At 43.7% G+C, this 24,719-nt stretch overlaps 1 protein-coding gene and 1 long non-coding RNA gene across 6 annotated transcripts in view; one reads left to right on the top strand and one right to left on the bottom strand.

Moving 5' to 3' along the window:
• Window positions 1-6,501: 6,501 nt before the first annotated feature.
• NEK11 (NIMA related kinase 11) overlaps window positions 6,502-24,719 on the bottom strand; it is a 91,745-nt gene continuing 73,527 nt past the window's right edge. For 4 of the 5 annotated variants that reach the window (XM_081882106.1, XM_081882103.1, XM_081882104.1 and 1 more), the window contains exons 13-16: window positions 24,067-24,230; window positions 22,024-22,084; window positions 14,600-14,696; window positions 6,502-7,793 (exon numbers count right to left, since the gene is read on the bottom strand). In XM_081882106.1, the coding sequence (XP_081738232.1) occupies window positions 7,592-7,793; window positions 14,600-14,696; window positions 22,024-22,084; window positions 24,067-24,230 (524 nt within the window). In that variant the 3' untranslated portion in view covers window positions 6,502-7,591. The remainder of the gene's footprint in view (window positions 7,794-14,599; window positions 14,697-22,023; window positions 22,085-24,066; window positions 24,231-24,719) is intronic. The other variant, XM_081882107.1, reaches the window with a different exon arrangement.
• LOC309325824 lies at window positions 16,444-23,002 on the top strand. The gene is made up of 3 exons (XR_014150046.1): window positions 16,444-20,231; window positions 21,525-21,588; window positions 22,831-23,002. It is a non-coding gene; the product is annotated as an uncharacterized lncRNA (long non-coding RNA).

The following is a 24,719-nucleotide window of genomic DNA, read 5'->3' as shown; positions in this document are numbered from 1 at the left end:
ATATCAAATCCAAACTACTACTACTCTTCTTCTTCTATACCTGAAGGAGCGTCTCCACCCCCATCGTTCTGCCCGGACGCTGAGGTCCAGCGCCGAGCGCCTTCTGGCGGTTCCCTCATTACGAGAAGCAAAGCTACAGGGAACCAGGCAGAGGGCCTTCTCGGTAGTGGCGCCCGCCCTGTGGAACGCCCTCCCATCAGATGTCAAAGTGATAAATAACTACCTGACATTCAGAAGACATCTTAAGGCAGCCCTGTTCAGGGAAGTTTTTAATCTGTGATTTTAGTGTATTTTGGGTTTCTATGGAAGCCGCCAGATGGGCGGGGTACAAATAATAACAACAACTACTTCTTCTTCTTCTTCTTCTTCTTCTTCTTCTTCTTCTTCTTCTTCTTCTTCTTCTTCTTCTTCTTCAGCTTTCCTATACAGGGCAGCTTTCAGATGGCTTCTAAAGGTTATATAGTTACTCATCTTCTTGTCATCTGATGGAAGGGTGTTTATGTGGCAGGTGCCGCTATTGAGAAGTCCCCCTGCCTGCTTCCCTGTAGCTTCACTTCTCAAGTGAGGGAAAAGTCTAGCTAAATGGAAAGAAGTCTTCATCTGGTGCCAAAAGTGCAATAAAGTCAATGCCCAGCTTGGGCACAAGCGCAAGAATATTGTGTGAACACCCCTATAGCCGGATTTGAACAGAGTGCCTTTTACCGAAAGAAATATGGTGATGACCTTTCCTAGCCTTAAATACTCCATTTCCCAGCATGCCAAATGTCACTGCCGATTAGAACAGGTGGCTTTCAGAAGGCGCAATTCCAAGAGAAGAGGCTCAAAAATATTACCTTTCTGCATCTCATAAAGCTGCAACTGGTCCAATGATGGATTTGAGCAATTTCTCAACTTCCATTCCCTTCTATAAATATGTTAGTAGAATAGCAGCAATCTCTGCATGTTCTCTATCCCATATCGACCCGTTTATGGGCAAAAGAGCGAGGAAAGGGCCAGTGAAATACACGACTGTGCAGGCACCCTGTTTCTAACATCTCTCTCGTATTTAGTTGGGTGCGTGGGAAATGGGCAGGAATGTTGCTCCGTAAATCTCCATTAGTTCACACACAAACGACCGCTTTCTCATTTGTACCAAAAACCTTACAGCTAAATGGTAAAATTGGTGAATGAATCTATCAAGAAAAATACCCTCAATACTTAGGTGATTATTGTTGAATAGAAGGTTATGCATTTGGGTCAAGAAAGACATCTCTACTGGACCTTAATTCTCTCTATTCTATGTATGTCATGAGGGTCTACCCTGAGGTTCATTTTCTTGAAGCTTGGAAATGGATTAGACCAAAGGCCTACCTAGTCCAACATCCTTCTTCCATGGTGGCCAACTGGATGCCCATAGGAAGCCAACGAACAGGACACAAGCAGATTAGCATTGTTCCACTCATATTCCTCAACAACTGGTCTTAGATACTCATGGGCGTAGCCAAGAGGGGGAGAGAGGGGCAGCTGCCCCCCAAATAAAGTAAATCAATAAATGTATTTAACTGAATATTTAACTGAGGTTCTGCACACCCAACATAAAGCCTGCCCCTCATAAATCCTGACTACACCCATGGAGATACACGGGAGGTAATATAGAAGTTAGGAAGAGCAACCACTGATAATCTTAGCTTCCATGAATAACACCCTATTAAGACACCCAAGCTTGTGGCCATCATTATAGGCTGTGGTAGCAAATTCTATAGTGTAACTATGGACTGTGTACTTCCTTTTGTCTGTTCTGAATCTCCCGCCATTCAGTTTTACTGGCTAAACCCTGGTTCTCTTATTATGAGAGAAGGAGATGCACCACATCAAAGGAAATTGCTTGGCAAAGGTTAGGCATTCAAAAATATGTATGCTAGAATAAATTCAAGCTAAAATGCTGTTGAATTTTCATGAGGACCTTTTTGCCGCGGAAATTCGCAAATGTGGAGAACTAAACTTAAGATTGTGAAATTAGAAACTGAGAGAAACTGAAATTGCCAAATCCACTCATCTTTAGCCATGAGGCAGTATTAATTGGACTATCAAAGATGCCCCATTGTCCATTGTTCCGTCGAAATACACCTCTCTTTTCCCATGTAAAGTAATGTGTCCTTCAGTTTTAATTAAGAAACCCTGCTCCTAAAGGCCAGCCTCAACCTACAAAACTTTCATAACTAAATACATACTATCAGAAAGGAAATTCAATCACATAAAACACAGGAGGCAGGGCCTTTTTGCTAATGGCACCTGAATTGTGGAAAGCAGGAGTCATCAGGAGATTCGCCTGGCACCTATTTTGAAGCCCTTGTTGGCAAACAAAGACCACTTCATTTCCCCAAGCCTTTGGTGTAGAATAAAAGGCTCAGGAAAATATGCTTGTGAGGTCCTTATCTCTTGTGAGGCTCATTTTAGATTTTGGACCTGGCTGTTTTTAGCCTCTAGTGCTTTAAAACGCTTTTTCACATTGTACTTTTGATTCAGTATCTGTAAGCCACGCTGGGAATTCATCTGAAGGGCAGGATATGAATTCTTAAACAAAGTAAATAAAATCAGTAATTCCATGGCTTATCCTTGGCTCCCTGCAGAACTTTCTTGACCTTCGTCTCCCTTTGAGTTGAGGTCCATATTACGCTCACAATGCGTAAGCAACAAGCAATGCAGACCATCTATACATACAGAAAGTCAGAAGGACTCTGAATCTCACACATGAGGAAAGCAGGTCTGACTTTTCTGTCCTCTATCCTCCGTGGCTCACTTCCCCATCAGTTTGGGAAGAGGCAAAGCAGGAAAAAGTAGCCATTAAAAGGAGAGATAAACAGGGATTTGCTATGGGGTGGGTCCAGTGTAGAAAAAATAGTTTGCAAAAGGGATCGAGAATCAGCAGTGTCTCCCCCTACAGTACGGGGGGCAAATCTTTGGTCCTCTGGATGTTACTGGAATACACCTTCCATCATCAGTGACTACAGTCCATAATAGCTGGACCTGATGAGAGTTGGTGCCCAACATCTGGAGGGCCACAGTTTAGACAACCCTGTACTAGAAGAACTATGGTGTATTTTCATATTCCCTCTGCAGCCTGCCGTGCCAGAAGTCAGGGGCATAAGTGTGGGAGAGCAGGGAGGCCATTGCCCCGGGGGCACAGCCAGGTGCCCCAATGCAGGTAGGCAAGGGAGTGGAATTTGCAGTGACACGTGCAACCTGTCAGACCACTGCAGATTAGTTGCTCCAATGGCATCGGGGGTGAGGGATGGGCTGGCACGGTGGGCTCCCTTTGCCCTCTGTGTCCACTCCCCCATGGTGTGTGCACACACCGCCCTGGGCACTGGCAACCCACTCTGCGCCACTGCCACAAGCGGCTGCAGGGAGCAAGGTAAAGGGACCCCTGACCATTAGGTCCAGTCATGACCGACTCTGGGGTTGCGGCGCTGATCTCGCTTTATTGGCCAAGGGAGCCGGCGTACAGCTTCCGGGTCATGTGGCCAGCATGACTAAGCCACTTCTGGTGAACCAGAGCAGCACATGGAAACAACATTTACCTTCCCACTTTGACGTGCTTTCAAACTGCTAGGTTGGCAGGAGCAGCGACCGAGCAACAGGAGCTCACCCCGTCGTGGGGATTCGAACCACCGACCTTCTGATCGGCAAGTCCTAGGCTCTGTGGTTTAACCCACAGCGCCACCCGCGGCAGGGAGCAAGAGGAATGAGCAAAACATGCCTCCGTCCACTTCCTCCTGCGAGAGCCTGAAATGAGCAGCACCCTGCTCTTGGGAACTCTGGATTCAAGACAGGAGATGAAAGGCAGCCTGGGGTTTGTCTTGCTTTGTGGGTACAATTGCATCTCCCTCCAGCATTCTCTGCCTGTGGGCAGGGAAGGCTACAGTATTCTCAACGGGCAGAGTCAGGCTGCTCTGACATGATGAGCATCAGTGAAGGAGGTGGACTAAATACTTCACTCCACAACCTGGATTCCTATTTATTTTGCCAATTGTTTTAACACACACTTAAAAAAAAAAAAAACTGTAACAAAATAAACTCTCAGAAAAGAGCAGGAGAAAGGCAGCATTAAATCTGTAGAAGGCTAAGAGGTGAGAGGAAAGTGAAGGGAAATGCACTCAGATCCGGTCACAAGTGAAGGTTTAATATCAGCTGAAAATTGGTTTTGCAGAACATTAGACAGTGTTAGTGTTGTCCTTGGTTTTATTCCCACAAATGCAATTTGGCATGCGTTCCAGTTGAAAATGCAGGCACTGGCACTGCAGTTGGGTAGCATTCTTGCAATTATGATAGTAGCTGACTTTTTTTTTTTTTTTGCAATTGGGGAAAGTAATGGGGAAATATACTTGAAAGTGTGGGATAACCGAATGATTAGTGGGAAGATGCATAAACACTGCACAAGCAATGAATGCTCATTGCTGTATCACCTCCCCACAAACAGACTAAAATGAATGCTTAATAAGGACCTGGATATAGTACAATCTTCAGATAAGCATATCAGGATGAATGCTCAGTGAAGAACTTGTCTGGAAGAGCCCCATGACAGGCAAACCTTTGAGGATTTCTATTTCACTTACTGCACACGATTCCTCACAATCTGTTGCCCTGAATTACACGGCCCCATTGCTCCATAGCCAAGTGTCCCAACTCTTGCAAATAAGTGGGTGCTAATGTGCTCATTGGCAGGTCAGGCAAACCCCTTGCAGCTCCTATAAGAGATTTTCACTTTTGCCTTCTCCTGCAGCTTTGCTCTCTTTCAACCAGAGAAGCAGCAGTCCGACACTCTATTCAATTTAGCAGTGTTCACAGTGGATTCTAAAACGCAGCCGTCTTGCTTCACATAAAATGGGGTCTTTCCTTCACTAGATACCTCCCATGTGGCCAATGTGAGCCAATCACATTGTACAGTGGTACACACAGTACAGTGGTACCTTGGTTCTCAAAATGCCTTGGTACTCAAATAACTTGGAACCCAAACTCTGCAAACCCAGAAGTGTGGCAGTTTTGCAAACTTTTTCGGAAGTCAAACATGCTCCGCTTTGAGTGTTATGTTTCTGATTTGAGTGTTACGCTTCTGTTTTGAGAGTTACTCTTCTGTTTTGAGTGCCACACTTCCGTTTTGAATATTATGCTTCCGATTTGAGTGCCACACTTCCATTTAGTTACACTAAGTTACACTCAGTTACACTGAGGTCTGTCTGTTTTTGCCATTTATTTTGCGTTTTTGTTTTAGCAGCTCTTTTTTGTTTTTGTGCCTGTGTGGAACCCAGTTCAGCTACTGATTGCTTGATACATTGTTTATTGCTTTCATTTTATGGATCAGCGGTCTCGTTAGATAGTAAAATTCACGTTAAATTGCTGTTTTAGGAGTTGTTTTTAAAAGTCTGGAACGGATTAATCCATTTTGCATTACTTTCTATGGAAAGCACACCTTGGTTTTGGAACGGACTTCCAGAACGGATTAAGTTTGAGAACCAAGGTACCACTGTAATGGATGCAAGCATTTGCAATTTCAGTGAATTGAACACTATACTGCCCATGGAGATGATCTGCTGTTGAAGCAACTGGGGAATTGGCATGTCCAGAACACAGCTTGCTTGACTGCAGCAGTGTATGTGGGTTGTAAATCAGAGCAATAGATTGTGAAGGGATCAGGTGCTGCGAGCTTTGGGTATCTTGGAAACATACCTATGGAATAAAATTTGCCAAAGTTGCTTGGATCTTGCTTGCTAGGTCTCTTTCATAAATAAATACATCAAAAACTCTTGAGAGAGTTTACCTGAAGCAGAGTGGGTAGCCACAACATGTAAAGGTTACAGTTAATGGATTTTTGAGGGCCAATTGCTCCAGGGAGTCTTGTTCACCCAACGGTTGTTCTTTGCAGTTTTATATTGCCAAAGCCCCAGGGGTTGAGGACTCTTAATAGTGTGATATAAAACCATCATCTAATACGGTCTTTGCAATGCTCAGAACCTACAATGAGCTGGTAACCGCCGACTCAGCAGATGAGGCTGTATCACTTGGCCCCCAAAGCACAGGAAACCTTAAGAGGGTGCTGACCGTGAAGCAAAGTGAAAAGTTGCAAAATTTGCATAAAGTGGAGCTGAGCCAAAATCCTATCACTTTGCAGGGTTTCCTTCGTTATTCACATTTTTTTGGGTGGCAGCAATCATTTCCTTCTAATGCTCAGGGAAAGCACTAGGTGTGGGGGCACCGTCAAGAAGGCAGTGTGGTGGGCGGGTTGCCACTGCGGTTGTTGCTGCTGCTGACCTTTGACCTTTGCTGCTGCTGACACACACACACACACACACCATTTGGGGGGGGGGTATGGGAGCTGTGCTACTATAACTGTTAATGCTGAGCCCCAGATAAACTATTAGAAAATTTCTTCTTGCCCAGAGGAATTGGGTGAAATGGTTCTCCTGATTTCTGTGCTTGCAAATAAAGTGGGGAATCTCAAGAGACCAGATGGAAACAGCTGCAGCATAAACAGAAACAACGTGGCATTTTATTTTTATTTATTTAATTCGCAAGGGTGCCATTTGCAAAATGGGAAGAGGAAGACTGGTGTTAGGAGTTTTAGATAAAGCATGGTCACAGATCACTGGTATGAACAGAAAAAAAGCATGATATTTACAGGTTAATATTTTACAAAGCGATTCATTTACTAGGGCAAAAGCGCACCTGCAATGCGTGTTCTGCAAATATTTTAACCCCGCCCCTTTTTCTTTAGATCTTTTGTAGGGTTTGTTTTGTCATGGAGGTGTTGCGGGGAGAAGGTGGCAATGCAGCCCTGGCACACATTCAGGCAACCTTAACCATCCCTCTTCCCAACATCTGGTATGTAGGCAGAAGAAGCTGGCATCAGGCTGCGTCAGCCATACTTCATTATATTCCCTTTGCAGTACCAACTGAGTGTAAGAAAGAGGATTTAATTTTGAAACAGACAAAAATGCTGCAGCTGATTGAAGAAGCAAACAGCAGAAAACTGGTGCAAAAAGAGGCAAACTTCTTGGGGGATTTTAGAAACCTTTCCCACCTTTGTCAGACTGAAAATGTTTGCTGGAGACCATCTGATTCAGCCCCGACATTGATTTTAAAAAATTCTTACAAAGTTCCTTCTTTGCACCGTAGAAGTAAATCAAAGTGAAGTGTTTTCTTTTCCCTTCATCCCATATTATCCCTGCACCTCACATCTCATGCATTTCCTTGCATATCATTTTGAAACATGGCTGAAATGCAGGTTTTGAACACCCCAGCTTCTCCCAGTGGAGTACTCAAATATGCACGCATAAGATCAGCAACCATAATCCAGCATTTTTCAAGGCAATGATTATTGAGCTCTAAGTGTCAATACTGCTGTAGGAATCAATCAAAGATCTCCTGATTTCGCCTGGAGATGGTAAGAGTACTATTTGCCTCAAATAAGAAGATAGCAAAATGGCATACATTAATTCCTGTCAGTGTCTCCATGCTACTCATTGCCCTCACCCTATGGCATGATGCCTGCTTCCATCTGAACAGTGCCCCGTTTATTAATTTCTGATGATTCAAGTAAAACCATTCTTCAATGTCACACGGAGGTATCTTCAGAAGCCTTCAGCTGGTCTTCAAAATAGAGGAGCTGATCTACTTCAAAGCAGTCACTTGCCCGAGACACCATTTTTTCTAGGTATTCTCTGATTTCGTTTTCACTTGCATTCTGCTTTCTTGCTCGTTGCAGGAATTCGTAAACTTTTTCAAAGGTTTCTGTTCCCAGTTTCTGAATGGCTGACCTGTCAAACAGAAAACGAACGCCAGCAAGTGAGCTGGATTATAAATAACGTATAGAAGTCCATCACCAAACTGGGAGGGGTGGCTAACACCCCAGAGGACAGGATCACACTTCAAAACGACCTTGACAGATTAGAGAACTGGGCCAAAACAAACAAGATGAATTTTAACAGGGAGAAATGTAAAGTATTGCACTTGGACAAAAAAAATGAGAGGCACAAATACAAGATGGGTGACACCTGGCTTGAGAGCAGTACATGTGAAAAGGATCTAGGAGTCTTGGTTGACCGCAAACTTGACATGAGCCAACAGTGTGACACGGCAGCTAAAAAAGCCAATGCAATTCTGGGCTGCATCAATAGGAGTATAGCATCTAGATCAAGGGCCACTGTATTCTGCTCTGGTCAGACCTCACCTGTGCCACTGTAGTGCCACTGTATTCTGCTCTGGTCAGACCTCACCTGGAGTACTGTGTCCAGTTCTGGGCACCACAGTTCAAGAAGGACACTGACAAACTGGAACGTGTCCAGAGGAGGGCAACCAAAATGGTCAAAGGCCTGGAAACGATGCCTTATGAGGAACGGCTAAAGGAGCTGGGCATGTTTAGCCTGGAGAAGAGGAGGTTAAGGGGTGATATGATAGCCATGTTCAAATATATAAAAGGATGTCACATAGAGGAGGGAGAAAGGTTGTTTTCTGCTGCTCCAGAGAAGCGGACACGGAGCAATGGTTCCAAATTTCAAGAAAAAAGATTCCACCTAAACATTAGGAGGAACTTCCTGACAGTGAGAGCTGTTCGACAGTGGAATTTGCTGCCAAGGAGTGTGGTGGAGTCTCCTTCTTTGGAGGTCTTTAAGCAGAGGCTTGACAACCATATGTCAGGAGTGCTCTGATGGCGTTTCCTGCTTGGCAGGGGGTTGGACTCGATGGCCCTTGTGGTCTCTTCCAACTCTATGATTCTATGATTCTATGATTTACTATAATTGGACAGATATTGTTATCTGGCAACTTTCTATAGCACTTGAACAAAATGGTGTGTGTGTTTGTGTGTAATACTAATGCATGCATCGCAACACACACACAACATATATGGAGAAAATATTGACATCTGATTCAGTAAGATACTTTTATCACAACACCAGCTTCTACATGCATATATATTTACAGCCTCTGGATTATATAAAAAGGCACTGAACAATTTTCATGGAGTAAGTAGATAGCACAGCCATGCTTCATAAATCATCCTTTAGACGCTTATCAAAAGAGAGGAAGACTGTAGTTCACCACAAAGTGGAAATGGCATTTGTCTTCTGAAAACAGAATCTCCTCTTTAAAAATCTAATACAGTGGTACCTCGGTTTAAGAACAGTCCTGCTTACAAATGATTCAGTTTACGAACTCCACAAAATCAGAAGTAGTGTTCCAGTTTGTGAACTTTACCTCAGTCTACAAACGGAAACTGAACGGTGAAAGGGCACTGGCGGTGGGAGGCCTCATTAGGGAAAGCGTGCCTCTGTTTAAGAATGGATTTGGTTTAAGAACGGACTTCAGGAACGGATTAATTTCGTAAACCGAGCTACTACTGTATATGCATGCTTCATTAATTAGGATTAATGTCCTAATAGGATAGAGGGTTTTAGCCGAAGAGAGCAAGACCCACACCTCAATTCAGTGTACAGAAGGCAAAAAGATAACACTTCAGTGACCAAATCTAGTACCAGTACTTGGCACCCTCAGGCAAGAAGGCCCAAGAACCCTAGCGGGCTCCACTATGCTTAAAGGTAAAGGGTAAAGGGACCCCTGACCATTAGGTCCAGTCGTGGCCAACTCTGGGTTTGCGGCGCTCATCTCACTTTATTGGCGGAGGGAGCCGGCATACAGCTTCTGGGTCATGTGGCCACCATGACTAAGCCGCTTCTGGCAAACCAGAAAAGCGCACGGAAACGCCGTTTACCTTCCCGCCGGAGCGGTACCTATTTATCTAGTTGCACTTTGACGTGCTCTTGAACTGCTAGGTGGGCAGGAGTAGGGACCGAGCAACGAGAGCTCACCCCGTCGCGGGGATTCGAACCGCCGACCTTCTGATCAGCAAGTCCTAGGCTCTGTGGTTTAACCCACAGTGCCACCCACGTCCCCCACCATGCTTACATAAGCCCTATTACAGTGGAACCTCGACTTACACCTGCCTCTTCTCGCAGACATTCCAAGTTGCGGCCACGGCAAACCCGGAAGTTAACACTAGGTTTGCTGCAATTTGCGGAAGCGGCTTCTGCCATTTGCGCATGCGCACAAGCGGCTGCCGCCATCTACGCAGGCGCTGCCACCGAATGTGCACACGCACAATGGCGCCTCTACTAGCGTCCGGTTTTGCCCAGCAGATGGGCCTCCGGGACATATTATGATCGTAAGTAGAGGTTGTACTGTAATTTAATTTATAAAAATTGGGGCCAGGTTCTGAGAGGGAAATTGTGTCACGTGGCTGGAGCCACTGCCATGCTACTTCTCCCAAAATATTTGTGGGCATTGATAACATTACCCTGCAACAACACTATGTTGTGAACCAGAGGCAACGTGGACAAAGATTATAGCACTTCCAGCCTCATGGCACAACTTTGGTCCTCTCAGAGCAGGCAAGAGCTATGAGAAGCTGCCAGTGCTGTTGATCCTCCGAGGAAGGGTGGTATGTAAACTTTATTATTAATAATAACAATAATACCACCCCTCCACGGGCTGATCGTGGATTGTGTGCCCCACAGCCCCCCGAAGGTGAGGCACCCCTGGTATATAGTGTGTATAAGCCATTTGCTCTTTTCTGACACCGTCAACATAAATGCCTAGCTAATTTTTAAGAACAGAACAAGGGGAAGGCAAAGACGACTGCTCCCTCTTCTGAAGCTTACACACACACACACACACACACACACACTCCAAACCCCATTCCTGGAAAATATATGTTTAGAAGTATGATTTTCTACCAAGGATAAAAAGATTTGCTGTCAAATCAATTACATATTACAGTGGAATAATAATGCAGAATGCCAGAATAATAGCCTGAGGTTGAAAAGACGCTTATATGTTTGATAGACAGCAATGATGACCGTTTCTCTGTGCCATCAGAGCAAACATGAATTACTGTGTTGAAATAAACTGTGGATTGTTCTGCTGTGATTCCCACTTCAGCCATGGAGCAAGGTTGATTTGACCCCCCCCCCCAGTTCCTGATGGCAGATCTCTATTCCACCCAACCCCGCTTCTTCCTGATGTAGTTGCGCTCTTTTCGGGTTGTGTTCTTTTCATGTTGCGAATGGGCCTCTGGAACGGATCCCGTTCGCAACCAGAGGTACCACTGCATTGAGTTTTGGAATCAAACAAGGCCACAACTTTATTGGTTACAGATGTGAAAGGTTTGGCCGTAGGCATTGAGGTAAGTGATTTCTAAGGGTAAAGCCAGCAGCAGCAGGGTGGGGAGATGTCCTATGACCTACGTCAAATTGGGGCAGCCCCCAAGTGGTCCCTGTTGGAGGAGTGGTATGGCCCTAGCCCCCCTCTGGGCATTCAAGCGCCACTACTGGTCAGTTGGCACCGTGCCCAGGTAACGCCCCCTGGATTCCTGCTGCCGTTGGCCAATTTTGTGGTAGGATTATGATCTGGCCGGCAATAGGCCAGTTTGCAGGAAGACACCATGCCTGCCCACAAAGCCGCCTGTCCGAAGAGGGCAAACAGACATAAGTTACACTATGAAATTTGCTGATAGAGAACATACATAAAAGTGATTTATTTCAATGTGGTTATTGGAAAGATTTTATACCCAAGAACTGGTTAGGGGGGTTCTCACTGAAATCAATAGTAAAACAACCTTTGAGCTCAACAGGAGCACATTGAAGCTATTTAGAAAGTCTCAACATTATTCTAAGCACTCACATGGACTATGTACCGCTTTGCTACGGAAAGGTAGACTTTTTCTTAGCTAGCTGTCAGCTAATCTTAAAGATCATGCCGTGCTCAATCAATTACTTCAACATGACCTTTCTTTCTGAATTTTTAAGAGACATGGGCATTTGATGCCAACGCCATTGGCCTAAGGGTCTTCTATACATAATCCTTCTGGATCTCAAGCAATAAGAAACAAGGCCATTCATGGTGGAAGAACAAAAATATCACAAAATGCCTTTCTTTTGCAGCTTCTGAAAGACAATTTTACTTAGACTCAGCAGGTAATGATGATGCCTTGTGCCTGATCCTGGTGCGCTGCTGAGTGGAAGACACTGGGGGCTGAACGAGACGCAGTCACTGCTGTGCTGCAAAATTTTAATTTACTTACATTTTGGTCCATGAAAGCTTTTCCATTGTACCCATCTACATGTTCTTGAATATTTAAACTGCACTATACAGTTCACTGCCATTAAACTCTGAGCTTATTGCATGTATTCTTAGATTTCTTTGTAAAAAGAACACGAGACGCCATGTATTTAGAGTCATTTTCCTCCTTTTCTTTTGATTCCATCACTGAAAGAGAGTGGCATAAATGCCTAAGCCGATTATGCATGTTTTGTTATTCTGTAGTCAGGCACACACAAGGGCCCAAATCACGAAGCTACAGATAAGTCCCAAGAATAAAGTTCTGTTCCCATTAATCAGCCAGGAGGCTGCCAACAGCAGTTTAGTGGACTCAGCTCATGTTGCCTCCCAATGGCTACTGCGTGTCAACTTTCAGATTTGAAAATAAGGGATCAGCAGCCTCACCTGTCTCAGGGACAGTCTATGGGATATCTAACAATCCGGGATAGCAGTGGGAAGCAGCGGGAAATGGTGCTGGAATAAGGGAACTTCCCACCAAAAAAAAGGAAGGTTGACAGCTATGGTCAAGGCCCCGAGCCCTCCCCCATTTGTTGAATAATAAAACACATGGACACTAGTATTTTAGGTTAATGTGCTAATTAAGGCCACAACTTTATTGGTTACAGAATGTGAGTGGTATTGGCTTAGGCATTGGAATTGAACCAACTATATCTGACTCCTGCCCGCCATGCAGGTAGTCCAGTAAGGGTCAACCACCAGTAGGGGAAGCAGGAACCAAGAGGGAAATTCCCTGGTGGTGCGGCTGCTTAGGTACAGTAAGCCACGCCCTCGGACAACTGGATTGGCCAGCTGGGGGGGCGTGATGCAGCTGGGACTCCCCTATGACGCAGGGGCACTGCCATGCCCCTGCTGTGCATGGGGAGAGCGTGTGGCCTGCCCGCAAAACCGTCCCACAGGGAAGTGGAGCAGCCTTATGCCAATGGTTCTGAAAGGCTTTTAAACGTGGCTCACAGATTTAGAGAGAGAGAGAGATGTTGAACACAATTCTGCTCTCCCGATGATGTTGACGGCCGGGGGAGAGGGATTAGGATCTGTGTAGGTGCCTGGCCGAGAGCAGTCCCATTGGTGGGGAGGTTCTGCCGTGGCAGATGCCACAGCTGTGGGCAAAAACTACTCTCACCAGCAGTAGCAAGCAGGAAGCTTGGGGTGGGACACTGGTAGCTTGGGATCGACTCCATAGCACTCCACTTCTGCAAGAGATCCATCACTCTGCTTCTCCCCAAGAGGATTGCTCTGCTTAGCTGCAATCCTATTCAGTGCCCTTTTCTAGAAACAGAGAAAACGCTTTTCTAGAAAACTCACTTTGTTCTCTTTTAATAGCAATGGTGCCCACCTGAAAGGTTTGGTGAGTTCTGGCGGGGGGGGGGGAGCCCTGGTCCTATTCCCACTTACTTTGGGGAAAAGTTAATTGAACTCAATGGAGCATACTTCTGAATAGATGTGTATAGGATTGCACGCAGCTGGTATTTAACTCCAAGTAGCCTTGCTAAGATATAGAAGACTGAATCGGGTAAGTGCTGGAGATGCAAAGAGGTGGGGGGAACGTTTTTTCATATGTGGTGGACTTGTAAAGGGGGAAAAGAGTATTGGGAAACGATCCATAATGAATTGAAAAATAATGTTTAAAAGTACTTTCCCCCCCAAAACCCAGAGTCCTTTCTGTTGGGGATAATTCAGACTGAAATTCCCATGTGTCAAAAAAGGTTATTTATGTATGCTACTACTGTGGGCCAAGTTTTGTTAGCCGAAAAATGGAAAACGAGCAAGGTCCCAACCAAAGAAGAATGACAGCTTAAGTTGACAGAGTATGCACAACTTGCAGACATAACATAGAATAAGAGAATAAGAAGAACATATATTTAGAGAAGAATGGAAATCGTTTATTGAATATATGGGAAATAATTGTGTACAGCTGAAACCACTGGCAGCGTTAAGATAAATTCAACAGTGTAAATAAGTTTTGATGGATGCAATAATGGAATACTGAATGGTATAGGTTTGTAAAATATGCAGGGATTTGTAATATTTAAATGAACCATGGAAAGAGAAGAAGGGAAGTCATTGATATTTTAAGGATGTAAAATGAGTGTTTTAAATTGCAAAACAGAAAATTAAATAAAAATTATATACAAAAGAAGGAGGATTGCATGTAGAGAGAGCAGATAACCTTAAAAGCAGTGTTTTGGACATGGCTATGTAAAGCTGATTGATCAGATTTGCACCGAGATAATAACACAAAAGGATAAAATTACCAGTTTAGAGACAGGCAGAGACCGACAAGATGATGTCTCACTTCAAAAGAAATGACAGACAATAAGAGAGAAAACATCCTGAAATAATACGAAACTGCTGCTGGAAAAGATGTGGTTGTAATCTGAATATTCTGGAATCAAAGTTGCTTTTTTGTTATATGCATGCAAAAACTAGCATCTCTAAAAAGGCAACTTACTCCCTCATGCTCCTCAGGTTGGTTGCAGCCGTGGTGCCGCTCAGCACTCCGGATCGTTCAGGTCCCCGCGGAGTCGCTCTGGTGACAGTCCCAGTGCCTACAGATCAATGCAGAGATGGACAACCTCATTCACCTTGCTCCCCTCAGCATCACTACAGATCTATAGCACTATTCAAGGACAATCAAGAAAAGGCTAGCAATTCACCTTTGTCACAGTGAAGTGCTGCCTTGATTAAAGACGAATTAGCTTATTAAATAACACATTAAGGCAACTTGGCTCAGCAGGGACAGCGACGGTTTCAGTATGATAGCACATGCCAGATCTACACCATGTCTTGTAAAATATGTTTTTTTGGGGGGGGGACTCTTAGGAGAAACTGCACAAAGAAGCAAATTTGGGTTTTTATTATTATTTTTTCAGTTTTCCAAATTTCATCAAATATTGAAAGCACAGCTGGAGAAGTAGCAGTCAGAGGATTTTTCTAGAAACTACAAAGATTGGTAGATTCCACTGGTGCATGAGGAGTGTGGGAAAAGCAGCTATGCTACAAGTAAACAAATACCTTTGACCAGTTAAAAGGTTAAACTTCATCTTCCCATCACAGACTACCTTTAAAGACATACGTGTATATGCTTAAGAGTCCAAATACGGATCAAAACCAACCTTAAGCTACATGTTGTTGTTGTTTTAGTCCACCATGGACATGATGTCTTAACTTAATGGCAAAATATAAAGAATATATATTTGCAGGATGTGTCGCTGTGATCTGCGTAGTCTGCACACTTATTCTAGCAATGCCCCAAGTATTTTTACCCCTATAATACTTCAGATTCCTTTAACGTGAGATGTTATTAAAGGCATCCTTCTCAGCTTTTCTGGAAAGTTGGACTAAATAACCCTTTTTTAAAAAAATTAGGTTTTTGCCTTCATGCTGGCTATTGGATCAAGAAAACCTGTTCCTGATTGCAACATTATTGCACTCTCCAGTAACCTATGTATCTTGCACAAATAATTTAGCTCAGTTTATAAAGTTAGAAACCAGCTCATTCATTGTTATGAAGCTTTACAGAGATGAGTTGGTGTGAAGTCTTGGAACGGATTTCTACAAGCACCGTGGGGATTTGGGTTGCGCTCTGTTCATAGACCCTGATTAGTTTCTGCAGCTCTTCCTTAACCCCTGCCCCCCCTTTTTGTCATATTGTAGCATTATTTTATAAAGCATATTCTAGTCCCATCTCCCCTCTAGGCAGGAATGCTTTGTCAAGCTGTAGAGAAAAGAATACACTCCACCACATAGTGGAAGCAGAAAGTGCAGAGAAAACATAACACCCAAGCCTTGCATGCCACATCCTTTTGCATGTTGGATAGAGTTGCACATGTTTTGCTGTAACTGTTGGAATATATTAACAAACAGAAGGCTGCCTGGGCCACTTTTGCCATCTTGACAGTTAGCTATAGCCTTGGCAAGAGTGCTGCTGGATGCTGGTTTGCCCTTAAGTAGAAGTGACCTCTGGACAACAGGGAGAGACTGTTGATGAAGGGGAGGGAAGTTTGAACTTCAAATCCCCGCGATGGGGTGAGCTGCCATTGCTTGGTCCCTGCTCCTGCCCACCTAGCAGTTTGAAAGCACATCAAAGTGCAAGTAGATAAATAGGTCTGGCGGGAAGGTAAATGGCGTTTCCGTGTGCTGTTCTGGTTTCGCCAGAAGCGGACCCCAGAGTCGTCCGTGGCTGGACCTAATGGTCAGGGGTCCCTTTACCTTTAACACTCTCCCACTGAATGCTCAAAACATGGGATTGCTAGGCTTTACTTCGCGGGTGGCACTGTGGGTTAAACCACAGAGCCTAGGACTTGCCGATCAGAAGGTCGCTGTTCGAATCCCCGCAATGGGGTGAGCTCCTGTTGCTCGGTTCCTGCTCCTGCCAACCTAGCAGTTCGAAAGCACGTCAAAGTGCAAGTAGATAAATAGGTACTGCTCTGGCGGGAAGGTAAACGGCATTTCCGTGCGCTGCTCTGATTCGCCAGAAGCGGCTTAGTCATGCTGGCCAAATGACCCGGAAGCTGTACGCCAGCTCCCTCGGCCAATAAAGCGAGATGAGCGCCGCAACCCCAGAGTCGGCCACGACTGGACCTAATGGTCAGGGGTCCCTTTACCTTTACTTTCTGAATCACTATTTGATGAAAACATATCTAGGAGAGGAAGCATAGGGCTACCCAAGTATCTTGGACTTGGCTTAGTGCTTCCTATTGGCTTGGAGTTTGGAGGAGCTTCACTGCTGTTTTCTGCTGGTTGGAATTCCTTATTGCAATGCACCCCAGTTGCTGTTGCAGCCTTTTTGCTGGAACATACATCCTAGGAGTGTGTGTTGTTGAATGACTGCTGTTTAGACATCCAAACTGGAGTCCCAGGTTTCCTGGGTGGAGGCATGAGCCAGAACTCAGTAAAAGAAGAATATCCCCTAGACACTGAACCTAGCCCCGGACATCGTCCCAAGCATCATAACTTTCTAACCACATGTGGCTGCTGTATTGCTGGTGTGTTAATACTGCTTTTATAGTAACTGCTGGCAGCTAAATCTGTGAGCTCTTTCCCGCATAGATTCAAAAGCTGATTCAACAGCAACATTTCTTCAGAAATACACTTTGGGTAGCACAGATTTGTTCTCAAAGAATGCTGGGGACAACAAAACGTTTTTGATCAGCTCGAGATGTTTCATCAGCAAAATGAAGGCCAAAAATAGTTCTTGCTTAATACTGCAAAACTCTTTCCAATTCATGTAAATTTATACTCTCGTGGAGACATTATGTGACTATAAAATGGATCACCTTCATTGTGCATCGCCTCTGTGCTCTGCTTGCAAGATCACTTTTGAAAACGTTTGTATAGTAATATTAGTGGGGACGAGATAAGCTTCTACACAAAGCATTACATCCCATTGTTACATAACTTGAGCACTGTAGAAGATACAAAAACAGTCACATTGGGCCATTCATTATAGCTACATTGCATCGTTTTGCAACTTGCAATCCATAAATGTTTAATGAATATTAGCATTCATTAATGTTAATGAACTGAACATTGATCTTTTTAAATTCCACCAACTGCTTTACGCACATGACACAAAACAGCGCAAGCACACTATTTAAGCCTCCCACACACCAAATGCAATGTTCCTTTTGTTTGAAGGCTGTTCTTATCAGCTAATACACAGATAAATCATAAATGAAGTGCGGGAGGGCGAGGATGGGGGTTTAACACTAGAAAATCAAAGTTTAGCACGTGGCATGGTAAACTTAAGCACCAGTCCAATGTCACAAACTGTTGTGTCAGAAAATAACTACATATTTAATACGTGTGATGGCTCACCATGTGTAAAGGTTGCTGGCATATCAAAAATTTGTAGCCAAAAAAGGACTATGTTTGTGCTTTAATTGGAGGCTGAGATTCTCACTGGCAAGTAGAATGCTTTAACTTTTATGTGCAAAAGTCCAGAAGTTCTGGAAATGGTATTTTGAGAGAGTGATGCTGTCTGACCCAATAATATGACATCTAAAGCAAGATAGGCTTTTTAACTATGTAGAAAGATCATAATGAAAATGCTTTAAAGTATTTTAGAGAAAGGATACAGATCTACAGGAAGGAGCATTGATTGGTCTTAGCACTCCCCACTATGTCACAAACACATTGTTCAGAACAAGATATCCCTGGATGCTACATTGCTATTGTTTATTTATATCCTGCCTATCCTCCAATGAGCTCTTCCCTCCCCTCCATCTTTTCCTCCTAACAACCCTGTGTGGTAGATCAGGCTGTGAGTGACTGGCCCAGTCACCCAGAGCGCTTCATGGCTAAGCAATAATTTGAACCTGGCTTGCTCTTGTCCTAGTCTGACACTCCAGCCCACGGTTAAATAATGTGATGTGCTCCAGATGTTGAGTATACTCCAATAATCCCAGACTGTTGGCCAACAACATCTGGATCACACCACCAGGGCCGGTCCATCCATAGGGCAAGGTGAAGGAACTGCCTCAGGCAGCAGGATCTACAGGGGCAGCAGTGCCTGATGTAGATCTTTCTTCCCTCCCTGCCTTGTTCCTGATTTAGATATTCACCCAGCCCTTCTTCCCTGGCAGGGAGAGGGATGCCATTTTGTGGTTTGCTTCAGGTGCCAAAATGTCTTGGGTCACTCCTGGACATGACAACAGCTACCCCTGTTCTAACTAGACTATGATCCAGTGTTCAGGGAGATACACTGGCACAAATATTTAACACATGGCTACCAAAAAACCTCTCCAGTTTCTTCTGTTGGTATCGCATCTTTTCTTGGCTCCTGATGATGCAGTGTCTACATTGCAGGCCTAAGGCTGTAATCTCTTATTTAATTAAGTTATATAATGAAGTGGGCAATATACTCAGTTGGTGTTAAATGGCTACAAGCACCTTTTGCAGCTTTTTAAATTTTGTATCTGAATGCTTTAGCTCCCATGGGATTGTATGCAAATTAGTGGCAAATTGGAAATGGACACATTTCTTTTTCATTATCCAACCCCCCCCCCAAAAAAAACCAAATGAAAATAAAAGAAATTGGGATTTCCATAAAAATAAAAAGCAAATTAAACCAGCATACTTAATTATTAAAGTATTGATTTATATACTCCTTAATTTCCAAGGTGGCTTCTCACTCAATTTACTTAGTTTGTTTATCTACTTGTTTAATATCTCCCACTTGCCTACTTCCTATTCCTGATAGCTCTGGAGCCTTTGCATTTACAAAACTCCCAATTGCACACACAAAACCCCACCCTCCAAATGTGCAATGCAAATGTGTACACTTCAGCTGGATCAGAAAAGAACATGATCGGTTTAACTCCACTTCTAAGCCTGGGCAGAAGTGGATTTGAGTTCGCTTAGAAACTTAAGTAAGATCATGGCCTCCTGGCAAATAGAAGGGGAAGAAATGGAGGTAGTGAGAGATTTTACTTTCTTGGGCTCCATGATCACTGCAGATGGTGACAGTAGTCACGAAATTAAAAGACACCTGCTTCTTGGGAAAAAGGCGATGGCAAACCTAGACAGCATCTTAAAAAGCAGAGACATCACCTTGCCAACAAAGGCCCGTATAGTTAAAGGTATTCCCAGTAGTGATGTATGGAAGTGAGAGCTAGACCGTAAAGAAGGCTGATCACCGAAGAATTGATGCTTTTGAATTCTGGTGCTGGAGGAGACTCTTGAGAGTCCCATGGACTGCAAGAAGATCAAACCTATCCATCCTTAAGGAAATCAGCCCTGAGTGCTCACTGGAAGGACAGATCCTGAAGCTGAGGCTCCAATACTTTGGCCACCTCATGAGAAGAGAATACTCCATGGAAAAGACCCTGATGTTGGAAAAGATTGAGGGCACAAGGAGAAGGGGATGACAGAGGACGAGATGGTTGGACAGTGTTTTCGAAGCTACTAACATGAGTTTGACCAAACTGTAGGAGGCAGTGGAAGACAGAAGTGCCTGGCGTGCTCTGGTCCATGTGTCACGAAGAGTCGGACACAACTAAACAACAAGAAAAAACTTAAGTACCATCTGAGGAAGTATTAGGGCTTTTTCTCATCTGGAACTGAGTTCCAGCACCTCTCAGGTGGGTGCCATTGCTGTTATAAGAGAACAAGGCAGGCATTCATGGTTCCAGCACCTCTTTTTCTAGAAAAATAGCACTGGGTGGATAGCATGTTGGAGCTAGAAAAGCCCACTCAAGGTCCAAGACTGCTAAACTAGACTCATGATTTCCTTCTGCCCTTACATGTATATCCCATTTCTCTTTCAGCATAGAACCAAATGTGGCATGTTTCTGTTTCCCAGAAGTCACATCTAAGCACTGATCAGTCCCAGGCCTGATGTGCTTCTGCAAGTTGGTGGCCTCATGACGGTCCAGGGAGAATTTCTGAAAGGTGGCGATTTCTCCTGGATCTTAGGCAAGTCAATTGAAAAATTGTGGTTTTTTTGTAAAAAAAAAAAAAAGGAAAAGCTTGACAGCTTTTGGGGGGTCCTGGTTTTTACTTTTTGAAATACGGCAACCCTACTCATGTACTTTCAGTGAGGAAATAGCTTTTTGTAGCTAATTTAGGCATCCTATCTAGGGATATGACTGCATTGGCATGGAAGAGTGGGATTAATGTCCATGTTGGTTCCATCCCCAACCTTTATACATTCAACCAAAGTTCTGAACAAAGCCTCTGTGCATACAAGTTGTATAAGTGAAGGCTGTGTTCACAGCTTTGGATATACAAGTGGAGACTGGGAACAGGACCAACAGGCATGTTGGTTTGTTTACATGCCCCTTTGAAACCTACTGCTGATCATCTGATGCCATAGGTTTCCTATAGCTTTGTTTCATCATTGCATGTAGAAGTAGGTTCTACTCAGTATAAAAGGAGCCCTTATCTGGCCTTGGCTCATACTCCATAAACCTATCTATGAGGATAAAATGGAGCTATCAACATCACAGCAATAATCCCTAATGGAATATAAGCAATTGCCAGCATATCTAGAGGAACTGAAGCATGCAGAGGGATAGCTATGCTAGTTTCTGGCAGCAAAAGCAACAACGAGTTTTGCTAATCTTGAGTTAAAAAATTAACACAATTATTATGGCATAAGTTTTCATGGACTGCAGTCAATTTATTAAGTAAATACATTAAGTAATATGTATACGGTAAAATAATATATATATATTAAGTAAAAATATACAGTGACTAAACACAGAGCTAAACAACATAGGCAGGAATTTAGGAGTTAAGTCCTGCACATTTAAATCTACACTTGTTACAAACTTGTCTATGGGGAAATGTGATATATTAAAAGAGTGTGATGGATCGTATCCAATCCCAAATTAATTCCAAATGAATTGACTTTAACGTTTTTTTCTTTCAAGGCAACATATGCTAATATCCATTGGAATCAATTGAGTATGACCTTAATGTGATGAAAGATAAATGGTAACTTTTTATTTTAATCAAGTTTTTCCTACCCATGAATCTAATTATTCTTTTTTTAATGGTTTCTAATGTCACATTTTTAACTTTGTTGTTGTGCACCACATACTAAATATAGAAAAGCAAAAAAATAATAATGAAACAAATAAAAGAAATTCATAATAATACTAGTCTGAAATCAAATATTCCTTATGATCAGTATTCTTTCTGTTAAGCTTGCAGACTCAAAAAGATTCCAATGCTAGTTTTGGAGCTGAAGTTATTGGAAATGAGCTTTTCTTTCAAAGGAAAGACACTTTTGTGTGGTCTGTAAAGGTTGACAGAAGAAGCACCATTTGTTTTTATGGGTCTTCTGAGTGTCGTGGAGAGAAAGAAAAATCAATTCAATGTTCAGTATTGTTATCAAACTGTTCCTAAATTGAGGACACATCATCTTACCTAAACAGCTGGTGTTTAGGATGTTCTCCATGTACCTGACCATTGCTTCAACATCACTGTCCTGTAGTCAGAAGGAAAACAAAGAGACCTTGGGCTTGGGAACATCACCATATGAGCAGTATTTGTTAGAGAGAGAGAGAAATGCTAAGAGGCAAACGTTACAATCATCAGAAATCACTGTACACCACTGTTTTAAATCTTTTGCTAGTCCTGTGAGATAGAAGGAGAATATGGTCTATGCCAACAAATTTGGTACAGTCCATTGGTACAGGGGACGCGGGTGGCGCTGTGGGTTAAACCACAGAGCCTAGAACTTGCCGATCAGAAGGTCGGCGGTTCGAATCCCCGCGAGGGCGTGAGCTCCCATTGCTCGGTCCCTGCTCCTGCCAACCTAGCAGTTCGAAAGCACGTCAAAGTGCAAGTAGATAAATAGGTACCGCTCCAGCGGGAAGATAAACGGCATTTCTGTGCGCTGCTCTGGTTCACCAGAAGCGGCTTAGTCATGCTGGCCACATGACCCGGAAGCTGTACGCTGGCTCCCTCGGCCAATAAAGCAAGATGAGCGCCGCAACCCCAGAGTCAGCCACAACTGGACCTAATGGTCAGGGGTCCCTTTACCTTTTTACCATTGGTACAGGAGAACTATGCCTCCTAGATATGCACAGCGGATATTCATTCTGCTCAGGGGTTAGATAAGCATTGTTTGGCTGCTCTAGATAGTTAATATGGTCTTTCTGCACCAATATTATTTCTATGTTCACTCATAAACCTTGCTCTGCCCTGCTGCTATTAACATTGTCTATTCAGGTCAAGGAGAAACTAGTGCTTAACATACTTTGAGGGCCAGGGGCCACCATCACAGAGACACATTTGAACAGATTCAGCCTCCAAAGGATGAACCAGAAGTTGAAGGGAATGAAAGAAAGGTAAGCAATCTCAAGGAAGACCAGAGACTTTTGTTTCAGCACCCTTTCACCCAATTCTGGGTAAGCAGCCACTTCTAAATTGTGATTGTATGGAGGAAAACTTTAACACACACCCCATAGTAGCATCTAGCCTGTCTCATCACTGGTGATCATTTTTGGCCCAGGCTGCAGTGTTTTCAGTTTACAAAGCTGAAAACAAGAGTTTGTTTGATGTTGAAGAATGGAGATTTAGAAGAAGGGAAAGATCAAATACGCTGACATAAGGGAAAGGTGATGAGACTGTCTTGTTTTATTGATAAGGTGCTAGATGCGAATGTGCCAGGGTTGTATAGCTCTCGCCTGATTGTATAGTTGCTTCATCCATTAATGACAAGAGAAATTTATGTGTGTGCACTGGGTGGAAAACTAACAGGCACAAACAGTAGAATCAAATTCTGGCAGAGGTGTCAATAAAACCACATCCATTTCTCCCCTAATTTTTCTTGTCACAGAAATGTGAACCACAAAGACATGACAAAATGTGAACCGTGAAGGCTTGACAAAATGTCACTCTGCCCCAGTCTGACTGCCAGTCCCGAATTTAACTCTGCATTGTTCAAAATTCTATTTTATATTGGATGCCTTTGGAAATACTGAATCACAGCCAATCCTGTTCAAAACAAAATTAACTGCCACTCGTGATTATATAATACCTTTACATTCTACATGGAAATCAAAGGAAAAGTTTGGATTAGAAAGGGGGAGGGAATACAAGTTGCAGTAATAAAAGTGAGGAGCCGTATGTATGTTGCAGCCTACATCGGGGAGTTTTCAAAACAGTGGTACCTTGGTTTACGAACTTAATCCGTTCTGGAAGTCTGTTCTTAAACCAAAGCATGCTTTCCCATAGCAGCAAGGGAATCAATTTACAAATGGAACACACTCGACAGGAAGCGGAACATATTCTGCTTCCAAGGCAAAGTTCACAAACCAAAACACCTTCTTTTGGGTTTGCAGTGCTCTTGAATCCAAGTTGTTCATAAACTAAGCTGTTCTTAAACCAAGGTACCACTGCATGTTTACTTAGTGCCCTCTTAATGGTCTATGTTCAACGGGCAGCTGAAAAGCAAGTGTATACCTGCCGGTTTGTTTGACACACAGTGTGTGATGTGACCATCTCTTCGACTTCTATCTCCTCCTCCTCCTCCTCCTCCTCCTCCTCCTCCTCCTCACTTGTTTCTGAGCATGAATCGAATGCATCATTATAATACTCTTCTGCAATGACTGGATCTTCTGGAATCTCTGTAACAAAATAGAAACAATAAATGAACTTAAAAAATTATTTAAAATATCGCTTTAAAAAACACATACAGATGAGTCAAACTCTCTAGTGAGAAATTTATAATGTAGAAGGAGGAATATATGAACTTGCATGGAGGTTCTAGCACAGGGGTCTGCAACCTAAGGCCCATGGGCCACAAGCGGCCCACGGCCATCATTTAACCGGCCCACAAGCTGCCCCTGAACTGTGCCACCCGCTAGGCAAGGCCCTGCGCATTGCGTGAAACTGGCACGGCGACTCGCTTCTGCGGCGCCGGAATTCACGTCTGCGCAGACGCCGGAAATCGCTTGCACGCTCGCTCACTCGCAATCCGGCCCACAGAGGGATCTCTGCTGGAGTGAACCGGCCCAGGCTAGATAAAACCTTGCCGACTCCTGTTCTAGCAGCTGTCTAATACCCTGGAACTCTATATGAGGTGGCCATCCTCTTCCACAAAGCATGCAACTTCG

Source organism: Podarcis erhardii (genome assembly GCF_964252035.2).
Source record: "Podarcis erhardii genome assembly, chromosome: 12".
NCBI classification, from domain to species: domain Eukaryota; kingdom Metazoa; phylum Chordata; class Lepidosauria; order Squamata; family Lacertidae; genus Podarcis; species Podarcis erhardii.
The sequence above is the reverse complement of the archived record's forward strand: the minus strand, read 5'-3'. Positions and strand labels throughout refer to the sequence as shown.